The following is a 19,585-nucleotide window of genomic DNA, read 5'->3' as shown; positions in this document are numbered from 1 at the left end:
ATTTAAATTGTTTATATTTTAAGACACGATAATAGCCTAAGTACCCAAATAATTAAAGGGAGTTGCAATTTGGTCACTAAGTAAACGTTATTACATACTAAAAATATGAAATGCGTGTTAATGCTTAATTGTGAGTCATTTGCTTCTTAACTTCTGCCTATTTGTTTTTGAAAAGCTAACTCCTGCTCATCTGAATTAAGAGATGCTTTGTTTTGAATTGGTCCCTTTAAATGGTATTATATTGTCCCTCTTAATCCCTACTTTAAGTATCTTCTATCAGGAATGGCTTGGGTTATAAGTCTATTCTGAAAATTTAAAAATAATCCACGTATCGCTTGGAATAGTAACTATAATTTGTGAGTAGATTTTTTTTCTTATGGGAGAGGACATGAACACAGTTCTCAACTACACAAAATTATGCAGTTAAAAGATTCCCTCATTTGGGACATTGCAGACATCAGCATGTCTAAAGTTCAATGGATTAGCCTTGCTCTGGGAAAGGCACCTTTCAAGATCTTGGTATCTCTCTGCCAAATAAGCACTGATAACTTATTTTTATAAGTGCTGCAAGTTGGCCTATTTCAGTAGGCAAAGCAAAGGAGTTTTATTTTAAGACCGTCTATACTTAGTTCTAAAAAAGAGAGCATTGTAATTCTTTGATTTTGCTTCAGTGTTGGTGTGACATAAGGTATAAAATGACTTCTCCCAACCATGAGCTAAGCAATTCTCTGCTTCCTCATCTTTCTCTCTAGGATCCCAAGCATGCAAGCACTGGTACATATCTGAGCTGATTAGTTGTAGAATCATCTTTTCCTACGGTCTTCCATGTTTTCACTGCTCTGAAAATAGCCACCAGAAGCTACTCTCAATTCAGATGTCTTCACCAGGTCCTACTGAGAGATTCTATTCTTCCCACTTGAGCGTCAGAAATGGCCCTTTTACCTTCATGGATGAAGTGCTACTTTGTGTTTGTATGTTTGTTTCATATCACTTGCTACCCTGGCATTCCTTTTTGGTGTGTGCTTGTGAGGAACTGCAATGAGATGATAATTATTAAAATTCATATTTCATCATATGCCTTTAAGTACATACTAATGGGTAGAAAGCAGAGAGCTATTGATTAACTTAAGAAACAACATTAAAATGCTGCATGAAAAAGAAATTGATTGAATTATGATGAATTTCTGTGTTCACTTTGAGCCTTGTTGGGCAGGATAACATGCATGTTCCTTTCAGAATACAATTTTCTCTTGCTAAATTATATATTGAGCATAAATTCTGTACTTTTAAGGAAAATATTAGTGGTATAGTAACAGAATGAAATGTTTTGCCACATCAACATCCAGATGACAAATATTTCATGGATTAAACAAATTAATCCACATTTAAAGCTGCATTCAGAAGCCAAGTGGTTAGTCATTGAAGGTCAATGTGTTTCATTTGGTTTCACTGTGAGTTTACAGAGGGGAAGCCAGACAATCAAGAAAAGTTAGTATTATTATTTTCAGAAGGGAGATATCTTCACAGTGATTGTGGATAGAAGGAATTATCAAAAATAATCCACATTTCTGGCAGCATAATAAAGGCCTCAGTTTCCATCCCCCCCATCCATAGTTTAGCTCTGTGTGGTCTTCCTTGCCTGTGGTAAACAGTATTCTGAACTAAGATTGTTAAGTAATCATTTATGAGTTTTGCATAATACATACATTATTTGGGATCAATTATATTATATGCCAAAAAAAGTAAAAGATTTTAGTAACTCTTAATACAGTATATTTTGAAATTGTCATTTTTGTTATCACCTATTGTTTACAATCTCTTAAAATACCCAATCTGTAAAATGAAGTATATTATACGTATGAATGTACCAAAGCAGATGTGGTTTTCTTTATTATCCATGGTTTCAGACAATGGACCTGGAATGTACCCAGTGTGAATGAGAGAAAGCTCATGCATAATCTCTGCTGTTGATGGAAATGGATTTCTTATTTTATAATAAGTGCATTAAAATGACTTTTTCAATGACAAGTAGGATTGAATACACACATATTTCTGTCTAATTACTTATACTCAAAATTTTATAATTTTGATTCTTAAAACTCATTTGCGATTATGAAATACATCAATGCACTATTTGTAGCATACACGGCAGTTGTAAAATTGATTCTATATTAAAAGTCATAACTTTGCCAGCTCCCTAGTGTATACATATTCGAGAGACAGAAGGAAGAATTAAAAATATGCTCCTCTCTTGATCTTAAAGCAATCATTTCATCAATGGGTAGCCAGTGGTTTTATTCTGGAGTAGACGGTAATTCTATGGAAAAGTGAATGTGAATAGTAGCAGTGAACATAAAACTCACCAACACTTGAATTCATATCCCCATTTTCAGAATCTGCTCCATGTTGGTTGTTACTGGCGTGATAGTTGCTCATTGCTTCCAATTTTATTTTTTTCACCTTCATTGCTTCAGCAATCGCTGCATTGGTAGCAGCTGCAGCGGCTGCAGCAGCTGCAGTCAGACCTTAAAAAAAAAATAAATTAAAAAAAGTAATCAAATTCAGACTTTTTTGTATAATAGTCCATTTCTTTCCATAACACCTGCAAATATATGTGAGAATATCTGAGTCCTTTGTGTTATACTGATAATATATTTTCATTCCAAACCAGCCCATGCAGCATTGACACAAGGGTCTAAATCCTTATAAAACTCTCTACTTAAATATTAGCAGAATCATAACTCATATATTTCATAGGAGTAGATATGCGGCCTGAATGAAATTTCAAAGACACACAGCCTGAACATTCCACTCCCTGCTGAGCATCCTCTACAGGTGGTAGAAAGTTGGAACTTCAGAGTTGTTACAAGACTTACTTCCAGCCCCCATGCAAGTCTCCTCCCTTACTGTTGCACAGCACACCCAAGCTTTGATGGATACATCGCCATTTCTCACACATGGTATGCAGCATCAACCTTCTGCTGTCCTGTATGACTCACTTCCATGACTGCCCATCCTTCTAGTGAAATTCTACTCATACTTTGGAGTCTTAAGCCACATCTTCCCTGGCTGAGATGACGACAGCTTGCTTCTGTCTATAAGGACTATGTTTACATTACTGTTATGGTCACCGCTACACTGCACTGTCCGTGTGTCTGCCTATGCATCTCTTTTCCTTGTGAGGTGGTGAGCTAGTCAGTGGCCGAGGCCATCTCTATATATAGCTAAGTAGCTTATCTTCAGGGTTCAAGATTTTTAAGTCTTACTGCAACTTGATAGGCCATGGCTGGCTGAAATCCATGAGAAGCCTGCCCTTATCTGAAGAGAAAGGAGGAGGAGTGGAAGTGAATGTTTATGGTGGGAGGGGGAGCTGGGAGGAGAGGCTGGGAAGAGAGGAGGGAGGCAGCGAGGAGAAAATTTAATTGGGCTGGGCGAAAATTAAATAATTAATTAATAAAAAAGAAAATACAAAGCCGCATGCCTTTAATCCCAGCACTCAGGAGGCAGAGCCAGGCGGATCTCTGTGAGTTTGAGGCCAGCCTGGACTATCAAGTGAGTCCCAGAAAAGGCGCAAAGCTACACAGAAAAACCCTGTCTCGAAAAACCAAAAGAAAAGAAAAGAAAAGAAAAAAAAAAGAAAGAAAGAAAGAAAGAAAGAAAGAAAGAAAGAAAGAAAGAAAATACAAAAATAGTAAACACAAACCAGCAAATAATTTGCTTCCACTTATTAAGCCTATAAGTACTGGTTTCAGTAGCACAAGATAAATGTGATCACCTTAGTAACCCCGTATTACTGATCACTATTGCCTTTGCTTTACAGATTATGGAATATAACACAAGTTCTAAAAGGCTACACTTAAGCCCAGAGTGAGCGCTGTCCCTGCTTTGTCTTATAGGCCCTTGCCATTCATGGATGATACTAGACACGGACATAAAAATAGACCTGACACAAAACAAAGGAGCTTGAGGCCAGCTTTTGAAGATCAGGATGCTAAAGCCACTGATGATCTGAAGTTCAATTATACAGATAGCAAGGAAAGGATTCTGAGCTGAAAATGTATTATCTTCTCAGTACGTCAACTTTTACCAAGTTTCATTTCACCATTCCTACCTGGCATGGCCCATCTGCAATGTGGGGAAAAAAATGAATACTGTCTCCTAATTCTAGAACTTTAGCCATCTAGGAGAGGAGACTGCGTCTTTCCCTGCACCCATCTTCTCTTCACACCGCTACTTGAGAGATTCCGAGCACTGTGTTCCAACCTTCTGAATTTATCTGTGCGATTTATTTCCACTCCCAGTTGGTAGAGAGAATGAACTCCCTGATTTTTCTTTCCTCCCCACTAATCATTACTCCTAGTTACCACAGCGAAAAGCTGCTGCCCATAGAATTACATGGAAGTCCTGGGAGAAATCTTTGCTATGTAATCAGTGTGTAGAAGACTCCACCTTCTTCTTAGATCAGTGCAAAGAGGTCTTGACCACGTTCACCCTAATGCAATAAGATCTGCAGATCAGATCTTTGCTCGAAAAACTCAGAACCACTCCTTAAAAGGCATTGATCTGAATTCAAAGAATCCATCCGGGTTTAGCACAGGCATTCGCTGCCTTTTAAGTCCCAACTTGAACAGATTCTCTCATCTTCCTATGATTGAATTTTCTCCTCAATTACTCATTTCCTTCAAAGATGTTTCAGAACATTTTCTTTCCTGTTCTCTTTAAATCCTCTTTGTGATTCCCAGAAAAAGTTTCTTTCCTTGATGTTTGCCTTGTCACCAATGTGAACATCTTATCTGTCCCTTTCCTCTATTTCCTGGTGTTGACTTGGGACTAATTTATGTCTCTTTTCAGCCCTACAACTTGGCTCTATGCTATAGGAGGATCTAGAAACTGCATTCAAAATATGAAGACTTAAGATATAATTACATACTAGCCTACAAATTCCAAATAGCACAACGCTTAATTGTTCGGATCTAGTCCTAGGAAAACCAATGATTTTTTTTTTTTTTTGAGAATAGTTTCTTCTTCTGTAAAACCATTCTGAGGCCAAAAGGAAATATAATGATCCAGTAAGAAAACTATACAAAGTATAACCCATAATACTGAGTATGGACAAGGAGTATTGTATATACTTATTCTTCTGCAAGCAAAATCCAAGTGTTAACTTTCAGTAGGAAACTTTCTTTACCTAGTCCCTTATTTTAGATGATTTATATTTATTATATTTATCTTAATCTTCAATTATTGTAACTACTTTTAGTAATGTTATTATATTCAATTGTTGCACATTTGTTTGAAACGCTTTCTAAGTTTTACAATTCTAATAGAAATCCAAAACGTGTACGTGTCACAATCAACCATACACACACATGCACATGAGTGCATGCATGCTGTAATCTGAGTAACATACAATTTAGCCTTCTAAATTTACCTAAATTTTTTAAACCACAGGTAGGAAATTAGGGTATATGCAGCAATTACAAACTTTTGGTTCTAAAAATGCTTCTTGTATTTGTATTTGTTTTTTTCTTTTTTTGCATCTTAAATTCAACTAAATTCCTCCATGTCCACTACCACTACAATTGCAAACTTCTTTATCTTATTCCCTAAAGTCCTGCAATACTTTCTTTTTAGTGATCTTTTCCAGGGAAAAGAACACTAGTTGGTTATCCAATAGCAAATAATCAGCCCTGAACACACATACAAATAACACTATATATGAATACATATATGCATAATTTATCAAAAAAGAGGCTATGAATTTAAAAAGAACAAGGAGGGGGAAATGGGAGGGTTTTGAGGGAGAAATAGGAAGGAAGGTGCTGTGGGATGTTCTGTATGTCCTGTGGGAGCCCGTTCTCGGGTTCCTCCTGCCTTTACCCAGTAGGTCTGCATAAAGGATGATTAGGACCGCAGGCCTGAGTGCAGGTGTCTGAGATGATGTGCACTTGGCTGTGCTGGGGGATGGTCTGTATGTCAAATTGCTCTGATTGGTCAATAAATAAAACCTGATTGGCCGTGGCTAGGCAGGAAGTATAGGTGGAACTAACAGAGAAGAGAAATAAAAGAACAGGAAGGCAGAAGGAGTCAGTGCCAGCCACCTGCCAGGACAAGCGGTATGTGAAAATGCTGGTAAGCCATGAGCCGCGTGGCAGGGTATAGATTTGTAGAAATGGATTAATTTAAGCTATAAGAACAGTTAGTAAGAAGCCTGCCACAGCCATACAGTTTGAAGCAATACAAGTCTCTGTGTTTACTTGGTTGGGTCTGAGCGGCTGTGGGACTGGCATGTGACAGAGATTTGTCCTGACTGTGGGCAAGGCAGGAAAACTCTAGCTACAGAAAGGAATCATGTAATTATATTATAATCTCAAAATATAAATAAAAACAATTTAATACAATATAGTTTTAATTATATTTCCTCTCCTCACCCAATTCTTTAAAGATTCAGCCCCTAGTCCTTTACCCACAAGTCCTGTTTTTTTTTTGTTTATAAATGGTGGAATCTAATTTGTGCTAGATGTGAAAGCTGAAGGTGCAAGGAACACACATACACACACACACACGTATATATATATAAATTTGCAAATGACATGTGCACATGTGTATGACATACACCAAGTACAACCTAAACAACTGACGATTTCCCCACATGTAATGTTTTACTCACATAGTAGTCAACGTGGCCAGAGAAAATGAGGGCATGGTGATAATATTCAATGTCTGCTGTTATAATCAAATTTAATACTTTAAAGCGTCACCAGCTTTCTTCGTGCTCATTTCCCTGACAATCCATGTGGAAACATCCCCAGTGCCAGATTAACTTCTGTGCCCCAAATGCATAACCCAATTTCAGTTGCCCAAGTCAACATCACTTTCTCTCACTAAGGTACTTGGACATGCTGGTCTGATTTTGTGGGAAAGACCTGTGGCTCCTTGTTCCAGGCCTACCTATGACACCTTCATAGGATGACTTAACTCAATCAAGGAAACAGGCTCCAACTCATGATGATTCACTCCTCTGAGAAAGACTTTTCAATCTTTTAAGAATTATTTCAAAATTTAGACTTGTCAAAAGCCATTCATAACCTTATCCAGCCTCTCAAGCAGGATTAGTAATGAACATTTTTTCTCCTCATCCCAGTTGAATAGAAATTTGCCTTCCAAGTATGTGTCCAAACCATTATGGAGCTTTCAAACTAAGCACATGGCTGCATCATGACTATCTACAGTTCTGACTCAGAAGGTCTGAGGTGGAGACTCTGAGTTTCTGCACTTGCTTATATAATTTTAATACTACATATGTTATCTTGCCATCCTGTGTAATCTGGAAAGAGCAACACAATTCTTTGATGTCTTTCTATTTTATATGAGAGAAGGTGATGTGGCTAAAAGGATGTGGGAATTATGGCTACATCCCTAGGTGATATATCAAGAGAATATGGATAGTTTCTTCATATACTTACATCAAGTGCTTTTTATTATCATGGTGTTTGGTGAAAACTGTCACTGAATGCTAAAGCCATTCTCACACTAGATCACTTGGAGAGGCACAAGGAAAATATAGCAGTTATTTTGGCCATGTCAATAAAAGCACATGACCACTTTACTTTGGTGTTAGATTATATGTGAATAAATGAGGAATAGCAAATGTCATAATTTAATGTAAAAACGTGACTTTTCATAGGTTCTTTGTGCCTAAGGTTTGAGTGGATCACAAGCCATTTGGCAGCCCATTACATCTATTATAGTTCCCTTTGGCTTTCAGTTGCCCTTTTATTTCAAATTTCCAAGGTAATTCTCAAATCCCTTGAACCTTATTGTCTCTAGTGAAAGCACTTTGAATCACTCTGTAGCCTCAGATAGAGGTTGTATTGTATATGTTGCTCACTAATTAACTTCCTTTTAAAAAGAAAAGAGGGGAAAATTAATGATTTACAGAATGCCAAGAATTCAACCCATGACATGTTTTTATGTACCAAAGAATTATTCTCTGGTGGAAACACCAGTAACATTTAATATCTACCTTATTCTCTCACCCCCTCTAAAGCACTATGGTCACAGACCCGAGCTCTGTCTGCCTCAGTCTCACGGAAACTTGCTTCCCTTGATTCCATGTCTCACTCCAAAGTGCCTTAAATTTTCACATGGCCACTTCATCTAGTTCTTCCCTATCAAAACAACTAATTTTCTTTTTAGAACTAGTCAATTCAGTATCTCACTGGAAAGGTGGAAGGTGGGAGTTTCAGAAGATTCCTTCAATACATTATAAAAAAAAAAAAGAAAAATCATCAACTATGTTCTTTCTATCACACACTGAAAGCTTTTATTTTTGATGTAATACTTAGAATATGATACTGAAGCTAATTTGCCTTCCATAGAAATTGTTTTTGATAATTCACATTTTTGAAAATAAGATTTGCTTTCAATATCTTCTTGAATCAATTTAATAGTATTTTTGAAAGTTTATAATATATATGTATATGTATACTTGTATATGTATAGGAAGTCAGTTTTGTAATGACTCAATATTAGAGTTACTTAATAAAAATCTATTTTTGAAAAAATATTTTAAAGTATATATAGATGCTTGGTGATAAATTCACACTAAAATTTACACAGTGTTTCTGTGTTTTCATGAATGGTTATTAACCATGTGGAAGGCCATCGCAATGACTTTCAATAGTGAGCATTTAAAAATCAACATAGAAATATATACTCACATTATCTATCTATAGAAGGAGAGGGAACAGCCAAACTAAACTAGCTAGTTAAAATGCAGAATGATTGCATTAAAAATAATCAATAGAGGTCTACAGATAACTTAAGGTGGACAAATGAATGAATGAATGAATGCTTATAGTAAGAAATAATTAGCTCCTTGATTCATGAGTTAATGAATGGTGTCTTACAGTGGGAAATAATTATTAGCTCCTGATTTCATTCACTAAACATGGTAAACCAATGTCAAAGGTTTTAGAAAGTAGCTCTTGGCACAGCTTTTTTTTTTTGGTTTTTCGAGACAGGGTTTCTCTGTGCAGCTTTGCACCTTTCCTGGAACTCACTTGGTAGCCCAGGCTGGCCTCGAACTCACAGAGATCCACCTGGCTCTGCCTCCCGAGTGCTGGGATTAAAGGCATGCGCCACCACCACCCGGCTTGGCACAGCTTTTGATTCAGCCATCCACGTGATCAAATCTTTCATAAAATCATTGAACCTGAATTTCAAATACAACATCAGGAGTCTAACTTTTGGAGGTTAAACAGGCTTTTAAAGGCATCCTCTTACTTTGCAAAGAGAGCAAATATTTTCTGCTTTCAACTTTCATTAAACTGCCTTTAAAATGTTTAAATACCATTAAATAATCCTGATCACTCTTTTAAAAAAGAGTAAGTATCTCATTATATTTATTTCAAATAAGTTAGTACCCTTAGTTATAAGTAGAAGATTACAACTGTAGATTATAAATATCAATAAAGAAGACATATTGCTGTCAAATCCTTTCTCTGATCTGTTTGTTTGCTCATTAACTTGAAAAGTCCAATCTTTGATCTTTGGTTTCAAAGACATCAAGATGACTTCCAAATGTTTGATTTGCTGTCTACTTTTACATTAACTTCCATATAAAATGCATTTCTCAAATCCTAATGGTTGAAAAATCACGTTAAGCTGAATAGATGGTATGTATTTAAATATTCCATACAGCCCACTATTTATTAGTCTATGCTGCTTACTCAGACCTAAAAGAAACAAGTTTAAACATGCAAGAAATTATGGTCAAGGGTAGTTATTAATATTCTGGAATTGATAGGTTATTTATGTCTGGCATTCTTTCCACTGATTATTCAGGGAGACAGGCGGCTTATAAATATCTCATCACTCCACCGTCACAGAAATTTCATCGACAGTGCTCATGCACAGCTATTAGCAATATGAATCTAACCATTACAAGAAGGAGGAAAATCGAACATGTGGCATTAATACGCAGTCCTGGTTCCTAACCATCTGATAGGCAGATGGTGTGAAGCAGCTTCTCCAGCTGAAATGAAGGGGCACATCATTTAAAGGCTTGTTTGCATTCTAACTGATATCAGTGCCATATTGATATACACGATGCATCATGGCAGGATTTGAACAATCTAGTTTGCTTCAGTCATAAATGTTTACAGCCTTGTTTTTTAATCTTATAAGCATGTTCAGAAGAGTGTATTTTTAATTTATGAAAGCTATTGTTTACTTCTGTTGAACTAGAAGATTAGTAGAAAGCAGGAATATTAAATTACTTCAACCAGAGCAATATAACCAAGACAGATGAATAAAATGGGTTTCTATTTTCAATAAGGATGTTAGTAAAGGAATTTTAAAATTAGTCTAGGCATTTTGTGCATTAAATACATTTATTCATTTAAACCTTGCAGCTATTTTTCCCCAAGTGGCATAGAGAGGAACTTAATGCTTTACACAGTCATTCATTTAAAACTCTCACTGTGTGCAATTAATCTTGTCTAACAATTCAATTCAGAAAGTAAAACATCAAAAAGCAGAGTTCAATTCAACACTCATTACTGTGAGGCAATCTTTCTGCTCCTGACAGTTCCTATAGACTCTGAAAAGCTATGTTGAAGGTGCATTGTAAGCTCCATATGAGTTTGAATTACAACTCAATTGAAATCACTCCAAGACACAGAAGAACTCTTGGCTCAGTATAACAACTTGAAAACACCTCTCTCTCTCTCTCTCTCTCTCTCTCTCTCTCTCTCTCTCTCTCTCTCTCTCTCTCTCTCTAACCCTTCTTTTTTCTTACCCTTATTTAAATACCAGCTGTCCAAAAACTGACACTAATCTCCAGTTATTTTATTTCTTATTACGTTCTAAATAAATTAAAAATGTGATTGAACCATGTCTGTTCTCTCTCGAATGCTTAAATAGCAGAAATTATAAGCTACTAGAATAAGGAACTTAATTGTGCATCTGTTTAAAGTGAAGTTTTCAGCGTGAACTTGTCTCTTAATGTCCATTAGACTGACTTTGTTGCCCTTTGTAGCACATTTGTATTCTGTGGAGAAAAGGAAAATTGATCCCCGAGGCCACTAATGGAAACATTTTCTATACCAGTTTTCAGTTTTTCAATTGATTGAATTAGATTTGAGAAATGTTTAGACTAACAATAACAACCAAAAAGTCCTCACAAAGATGTATAAACATATGGTAAGAAACATATTATCCCCATTCTGATTTAGCATGTCTATTGATATTGTTATTTTTTCAGGTATTATTTTGGCAGCAAGGAAGCAGGGTGAGCAATGGGATGGGTTGGGGAGAGGGAACTTGGGAGGGTTTGGAGGGGGAAATGGAAGCAAGAAAGTGATGCAATTATATTTTCATTAAAATAATATTTTAAAAGGAACATTATCATTAAATAATTAATGACTGATAAATAAATACCAATATTAACATTATTTTATGGAAAGTTTAAAATTTCCTGTTACCCTGAATAAATGGATTAGTGTAGCAGCAGAATCAGAGGGTCAAACACCCACCATGGGGATGCCATTTGGCCATGAATAAATCACTGAGCCATTTTAATGGAGGCCTCTGAAAAGCTTACCTTCTGATTACTGACTCAAAGAAACAGGATAAACCAGAATGAACAAAAAGGGTTAAATTACTATAATTTGGTTGAAAATTCTACTGAAAGTAGAATTTACTCATGTGAGGGAAGGTAAACTTAGCCTGGTATGTATACCTTTTACTCATCTTCAATACATTCCCTCTAGAAAATCATTTTGAAGGCACCACTTGGGGATTCAACTTATAAAGCACAGGTACTAGAAAATGCTAACAGGAAACTTTGTGCTATTGATGATGAGATGCAGGGGCAAAGAGAGAAATCTTTTCCAAAAGATCACGCAACTGAACAATGGCAGGCCAAGCCCAGTTCTTCCACGTCACATTTCAGACTTGAACCCACTGAAGATCAAGGTAAAGAGAACAGAAGAAAATCAAGCAAACCACGGTGGCTTAAATAAGATGCATCTTTGCTTCATGGCTTATGGATTGCATGGGGAGTAAAGGTTAGACAGACAAATAAATGTACAAATGTGTCAGCTGACTGAGAAAGCTGATCCAATTCTCAATGACAGTTTCATAAAATTCAGAATGTATTTGCTGGAGAGAGAATCATAATTCACCTTTCTGTACAAAACTCTTTTATCTGTGGTACTGGTGAAAAGCAACAATTGTAATATTACCTGACTCCTGTATCTAGTGCACAGCCCAGGAAAATGAATACTGTGTTTTGCATAATTTTAATACTGTATAAATTCTCTTTATACACACTAACTGAAATAATCAAAATTTCACTCTGATTTTTACTGACGCACACTACACTATATCTTACTTCTCTATTTCTAAATGAATAGGCATTAGCATTCCTTGTCTCATTCTAAGGCCCAACATTTCTTCTTACATTTATAGCCTTCAAACAAAATGACTTAGTAATTGAGCCTAGGCAGGTGGTTCTAACTAGCTTGGATATGTCTGACAGAGCCTGACATTCTAAAAAGATATTTTCAAAGAAGTAACTTAATAATATATTGCAGAGCAGAGCTAGGTATAATAATTGATGAGCAAAGTAAAAATGTCATAAGCATATTTTTCTACAAAGGTACAATCTCACTGGCATTTGAACTTAAAAAATCGTCTTAAATGTTCTACTTTGTCTTAATATCCTTTAATACTTTAATTAGTCCCTCTTTCATCTTTGTATTTCTGAAAGTGCGTGTATACCCTTTGTGGATCTGCTGTATTACAGTTGGTGAGAAGAGAGGAGAAGAAAGGGAGGGAGAGGAGAGGAGGGGAGGGGTGGGGAGATCCAGATCTATTTTTTTTACATTTAAGTTTTGTTTAGAGAAAATAATCCGAAGACTTCAAAATACCTGAAAAAATGGGCACATAAAAGAGTTCTGATATGGTAACATAAATATTTTCATGGGAAACACCCATGAAATGTATATATTAATGGAGACACATAATATAAATATTTATGGACATTGTTTTTTGTCTTTCTCAAAGAGAATTGATTTCAGGGTCAGAGTGAATTGGGAACATTTATATCTCCCATCATTGAGTCACATGCAGTAAGTACAAAAGGGGCAACAGTCAAGACAATACATCCCACACTCCTTAGTCTTGAACTTCTTGAGGGTATGTCAGCATTTCCTGAGGGACACAATCAGCCTATGAGGTGGAGGTTTTCTTCATTCATTTGTGAGGAGGAGCTGAATGGTGATAGTGCCTAGAAGAGCGGGTCTCAAGAAGAGCCTTACCATTGGGCCTTGGGGAAAAACAATTCAGATGAATTTTGAAAGAACAGACCCCACCCAGTCCAAGGGATATGGGGTGTTGAAAAGAAAAATGAATGTGGTCCATGATCTGAGCGGGGTGTCAGGCTGAGGCTAATGAAGTCTTTGTCTTGGCACAACTTTTTAATCACTATGAACTTACTTAATGCCTTGAATGTGTCATAGGCAAATTTAGCTTGATCACAATATGACATTGTTGCTTTTCAAGAATAAAAATGTACTCTTATAAAGTCTGATTACCATATTCCTCCGAGCTCACCCAGGAAAAGAGCAGATGGGTATTCTATTATTCACATCTCATTTTTTGCTGTAAAATGTTTCAATAGAAATAATGTTTAATTCTGATAGGAAAATAAATATGACCCTGGAGATTTTGAATCATTTGTTGTTTGTTAGTATGTTCTATTTGTTTTCAGAATAACAGTGGCAGCAAATACTGAACTTTCTTAGCATGTTTTCACTTTGAGACTAGCATCCAGGGTTATACTGATCCAATGACTTCTCCTGACCTAATTTGTTTTATGCCATGAGATTCTATTATAAGAAACTAAATCATTGCAGTAGATTTATTCACCTTAAATAATTTAAGCTAATTGAAAAAGAACCAAACTAAAACTAAAACACTTTCTTAGGCATTCAACTTCTGCATGTCAATTAGTAATTTAAACAATCCGCTAATTACAGCAGCTTTTCAGGGAACACGGAGTGACTGTATGAGCACATCCCTGTCTCCACTGAGCTGAAGGCACAGGTAAGGAGCAGACCGGACTCATAAACACGTGCATCTCTTCCGTAGAACATTCACGTTCCAAAGAAGTGTTTCCATTGATGGATACTTGAGATTGTTCTCATTTTTCCCAAAACTATTTTCCAACTAATACATTTTAAAACATAAACAGCTACCTACAAATTTCATTTCTGATCACCCTTTGACAGTTAGGACATTTCAAAACCTATAAAGTGACGAGGGAAATAAGAGTCATTGCATTGTTATTCAAATATGTTATTACTATTACTTCAATAATAGTAGGAAGCTGAAATCCTATGACTTAACAGAAACAGGAGACTCTGGTTAACATTACTATATTTTATTTATGTTTCTAAGTTAAGGCAGCTAAACACTATTGTAATTTAGCCATGTCAACAGATCCAGGGAATGTTATTACATTTCCATTCAACTCTACATCTTGATGTGCATTTGTGAAATTAATGATCTTTTCCCCATGAAATTATTTAATGGGCCCACTCAATTCTTTGTATTACCCAAAATATAGGACGTCGTGTGTATCACCATCCTGTAAGAGTTTCTAAAGCTTTTACTTTCAGTATTTCACCAGAGATCTTTCTGATGAGAATTTTTTAAAAATTCAAATATACTTTTATCTTAGAAGTAAAGCCTTTTGCAATATTGCCGAAGTGCATTGTGAATAAAGACAACACGCTTAAGTGGACTTCCCCCGCATTAAACGGCATTCATCTTTTCAAAAGCAATAGCTTCTCAGGCCACACGAGTCTCCTGCATTATTCATTTCATGTGCAACCTCGACTGGACCATAAATTGTTACTTTATCTAATCAAAGGAGACTTAACTCTACAGAAGGTCAAAGGTTTAATTTTGTGAAGTATTATCTTACGCTATGAGTTTAACCGAAAAATAGAAGAAGAAAAACAGCCAAGAAGCTGGTACTAAATGAGCCTTTATTGCCTCAGGCATTGGCCTAGTTAATAAACTTTCATTGAAGGTTTCTTTCAACTGTTACGGACAATGAGAGGGGGGGAAATCTTAAATTACAGCCATGTGTGACTTTTAAAGCAGTCATTCTTTTTTATCTCAACCTCCTTAGCTCAGGAAAAAAAAAAAAAAGACAAAGAGAGATTGTCTTCAGTCTCTTAACCAAAACTGTATGTTTCTAAACAGATGAAAAAGTACAGATAAACTTTTCAAGAAGCAGAGGCCGACTTTGAACAATGTAAAAAAACACATTCTTTAGGTGTTGAATCTTCAAGACCAATCTCTCAAGTGCACTGTTAAACTACAAAGAGGATAGAGAAGGCATGAGTTCTACTCCACGCCTCCCACTTTTACTCTCCTGCATGGTAAAACATCAAGCCTTATATTTCCATCATTGCCCAGAGCCCATGCCTGCTTCAGTAGTAATGAAAGGCATTGTAATTATGATGCCATCTACGTATCTTCTAACCTTCTCAGGCGGACAAAGCCCCTTCTGTCACATTCAGAAATACTAGCCGCAAAATGTTTAATTTGTCGATAGGCAATTAAAAGTTTTAGGAGGAACAATTGCATCTGTCTATCTTACACTTTCAACCAATGATCTCTCTGCACTTCTCTTTTTAATATTTTTTGGAGGACAGAGTAAGCCACGTTCTTGCGAACTATGGTGGATATTCTCTCTCTCTCTCTCTCTCTCTCTCTCTCTCTCTCTCTCTCTCTCTCTCTCTCTCTCTCTCTCTCTCTCCCTTCCAGAGTTGCCTACTCCCTCAAAGACATCTTGATCTATACATTATTACATTAAAAGGGGAAATTTCTGTGTCCCCTAACTGTGGTTAAAGGAGTAAACAATGGTATCCCCCACCTTCAAGCCTATTCTGGAACCCAAAGAAAGGATAAAGAATCATACCTGCACCAGGTCTCACTCCCTAACCACAATATTCTCACCAGGGGATTCACCAAGAAGCATGTACAGAACTTGAATGCAATTTCATGCCTTGGACATGTTTCCAGGCCAGTACTTTGGCAGTCTATGGATCTGATCAGCATGGCAGTGTACTTTAGCTGCAGCAGGTAAAAACACGCCCAGGTTCCCTGCTAAGAGCTGCTTTCCACACAGGTGGGAACAATGAGCCTTACTGCCCAGAGGAGAGAACCATGGGTTCATAGCAGCACTCTGCTTCTTTCTTGTCTTTATTAAGGATAGCAGAAAGACTTCTGAGGAGGAAAAAATGCCAGAGATTCAAGACACTCAAAATTTTTATAAGAGGGGGAAATAGTCAAATTCTATATATAATAGCAGAAACCCAAATTTAGAACTTCTGGCCATAGTTAAATCTGGGTATGAGAATCTGAAGCAAATTGAGACAATTGATTTTTATGAATGGAAAGAACCTTTCAGAAGCAATGAGTAGGCTTCCCAATGATGCAAAAAAATCCATAACATGCTGCAATTATGTTAGCAGTAGGGGAGCATGTTTAGAATGATTGATGACGTGAAGAGTTTTGTTTTGGTTCATTTTTTTGCCTTACTTTTCTTTTCTTTTCTTTTCTTTTTCTGTCTTGTACACATGCATGTGGTCAGCAAGTGTCATAAGAAAAAAGGGAAGAAGTTTGAGGAAGACTGGCTACTTCCTAGAAAAGAAACACAGCACTGTTTGTACAGTTATATGCATGTGTTTGTAGCTGTAAGATTTGTTAAAAACAAGGACAGTCATGCTTCAGAATTACAGTTCTTTTCTCGTTTATTTATTATTATTTTTTTGAGAGAAAATGGTTGATGCACACTAGAAAATGACCTAGAGGTCAGAGAAGCCTGGGAGAGAAACAAACTCAGGTATCTCAAGTTTAATTCTTTCTTCCATTAATCAAAGTTTTATGGGTTTGGGAAAGTTGTGCTACAGAGCATAGGGAGGATACAAAACAAGCCAGATCAAGGGAATTCAAAGGATTTATTAAACGTGCAGACAGTAACTCAGACTGGTGTTTTAGCAAGATTGACTCAATTAATTAATTGTAGCATTGTGAAACTCTAAAATGCTCAAGGAACGTGCTCATGCCTGCAATGCAGCAATGTAGCAAAATACTTACAATCTTCCAACCACCAGAAGCTTTTCTTGTTTTTTTTTAACCTAATCCACAGCTTGACACAGATCCTACAGTAATGGAACACAGTTTCTGAGGGAAATAATATCTAAATATTATTGCACTAGCCTGGTGGTTTAACAGAATACTGTGTTTCTGAAACTCAGGTTGGAAAGTGAATTCGTGTTGGGAAGCAGACTCATCATCTCATCTGTGGCTTGAAAAGTTTTCAAAAAAATCATTTGGGCCAGAATAAACCTTTTCCTGTTTCACAGAAGCAAAGACTGTAAGACTTCTGCCATAGGGTTTTTTCATGCACTGACTCAGTCAAAGGAAATCCTTGTCTTTGACCACAAACATTATGAAGACCTATTACCATGGAAGCTAGTTTGACATTCAACAACAGAGACTTCAGAAGTCTTATTTCATCTAATGCACCTCAATTTGGAATGATAAAAATGTCAAGCTAGAATGTTTCTGTAAGTGGGGAATAAAGGCTAGAGAGATGGCAGCAGTTAAGAGCGCCATATTACTCTTTTGGGAGACTTGCATTTGAGTCCCATGACCCATGTCAGGCAGACCTCAACCTCCTGTAACTCCAGCTCCAGAGGGATCCAACATCTGTGGCCTCTTCCAGCGCCTGCACTCATATGTACATACCCACACATATACATAAATAAAATGATTTTTTTAAGTTTTTAAAATGAGGATAGTATCTAAGTGTGTATTTATAGCAATAAACACACTCATTAAGTGTAAAGACCATTGAAATAACAGCTTTTCCTAGTATATTCTCATGAAGTCCATGAAACAAACTACTAAACGTCAGTATTCAGGAGCCTAGAAGAAACTGATAAAAGTATAAAAATCACAATGAAGGCATTACATAGGCTTGAACTGATAATCAATCTACACAGGTATATTTGGATCCGATGCTTAAAATATTTAAAGAAAAAAAACAGGGTCTAGAAACTCTCATCTGATTTACTGAATAAATTTATAAGCATCATGATGATGACAGTTGGCTAAAATCCTAAATGTCATGAATAGTATCACAAATTTAAAGTCTTGGTATTTTTTTGTTAGTACATTACAAAGCATAAACAGAGACACGGGGGAGTGGAGAGATGGAGAATAAATTTAAAAGTTCTCAAATTAAATAGTGTCATTTTGGGGATACAAGAAGAGTTGTCTTAGCATCAACAAGTTTGAAGTGCACAATTCAGTATGGATAATTTGCATCAAGTGTCTAGAATTCAAATTTATACCATATTTTCTTTATGCTCTGCTGGACATAGACCCATATTACCAAGTTGTATGTGACAAGTCATCCTGCTGATAAAATTTACAAATGAGGACATAATCATTATATATGTTTAATTTCTCCTTCAAAGAAATTTTTTCCAGGTGTGGTCCAAAAGATCCTCTCTTAAAAAGCCTGAGACATACTCATGTTATCTGACATACACAACAAATAATAGACAAAGAAGGACCATACTTGGAACAGGATATGGCTCTTTTGTTCCTGGTGGAAGGGAAATAGGATACCTTAAAAATCTAGGATACCATCAGAAAGGAAGGATGAGATGTAAGGTAGGACAAAAATTATCAAATCCTGGGGAGAAAAATAAACCCTTATTGTAGAATAAAAGAATGTATCAATGACTGATATCTGTAAAACTAACTAAACTTACTTTGCAATTTAAAATAGTCCCACATTTTAATGCTTATGCATTATACCAAGTTTATGTGATGGACAATGTGTATCTTTTAGCTCAGAAGATAACACTGTTTTTCTTCAGTTCTATATTTTTTCTCAGAATGAAAGTCTTGTCGCATTCTTTCAAAAAAATGTTTCATAAAACTCTGTAGTCACCTTGATTTTCACATTTAGAGCCACCAGGACAGAAATGTGAAATGGCACTCAATGCTTTTTTTCCTTTGTCACATTTAACTAGAAATATTTATAGAAAGAGGAATGTGATCATATACATACTGAATATATAAACCAATGTATCAAGACTCTATATTTCTGATACTGTTCATACTATTTCAGTAATTATCCAATTATCATTAGATTACCAGATAATTAAATATGCACAAGACAAGGGAATCTGAACACCAAGGTCACTTTGGAACAACATCAACTAGACATCTCAATATGTACATGTGTTTATTGTCAAGTCAGTGCTGTTTGATTTCTTCATTTATATTGTTCATAGCACAAAAATTTAAATATTGAAGACAGTTGTGTAGAAAGCATGAAGTTACATGTGTTTTCTTGAAGTTATGTTTATAATCATAGATTAGTGATGCTCATAGTCATCATCAAGAAGCTGCTGCGTACCATGGACAGAGGTTAATTCAGAGTCACTTAACTGGTCAAACCACAAAGAATAAATGACTG

The 19,585-nt window shown here is 36.1% G+C and overlaps 1 protein-coding gene and 1 non-coding gene across 3 annotated transcripts in view; both read right to left on the bottom strand.

The window, feature by feature from the left end:
* The window catches only part of Dach1 (dachshund family transcription factor 1), a 390,369-nt gene that overhangs the window by 184,818 nt on the left and 185,966 nt on the right, over positions 1–19,585 (bottom strand). For both annotated transcript variants that reach the window (XM_028877172.2, XM_028877173.2), the window contains exon 3: positions 2,364–2,525. In XM_028877172.2, the coding sequence (XP_028733005.1) occupies positions 2,364–2,525 (162 nt within the window). The remainder of the gene's footprint in view (positions 1–2,363; positions 2,526–19,585) is intronic.
* On the bottom strand, positions 380–542 carry LOC114698480. The gene has a single exon (XR_003735358.1). It is a non-coding gene; the product is annotated as a U1 spliceosomal RNA (small nuclear RNA).

The sequence above is a fragment of the Peromyscus leucopus genome, chromosome 9 (genome assembly GCF_004664715.2).
Source record: "Peromyscus leucopus breed LL Stock chromosome 9, UCI_PerLeu_2.1, whole genome shotgun sequence".
NCBI lineage: Eukaryota > Metazoa > Chordata > Mammalia > Rodentia > Cricetidae > Peromyscus > Peromyscus leucopus.
This window is presented reverse-complemented; position numbering and strand designations above follow the sequence as displayed.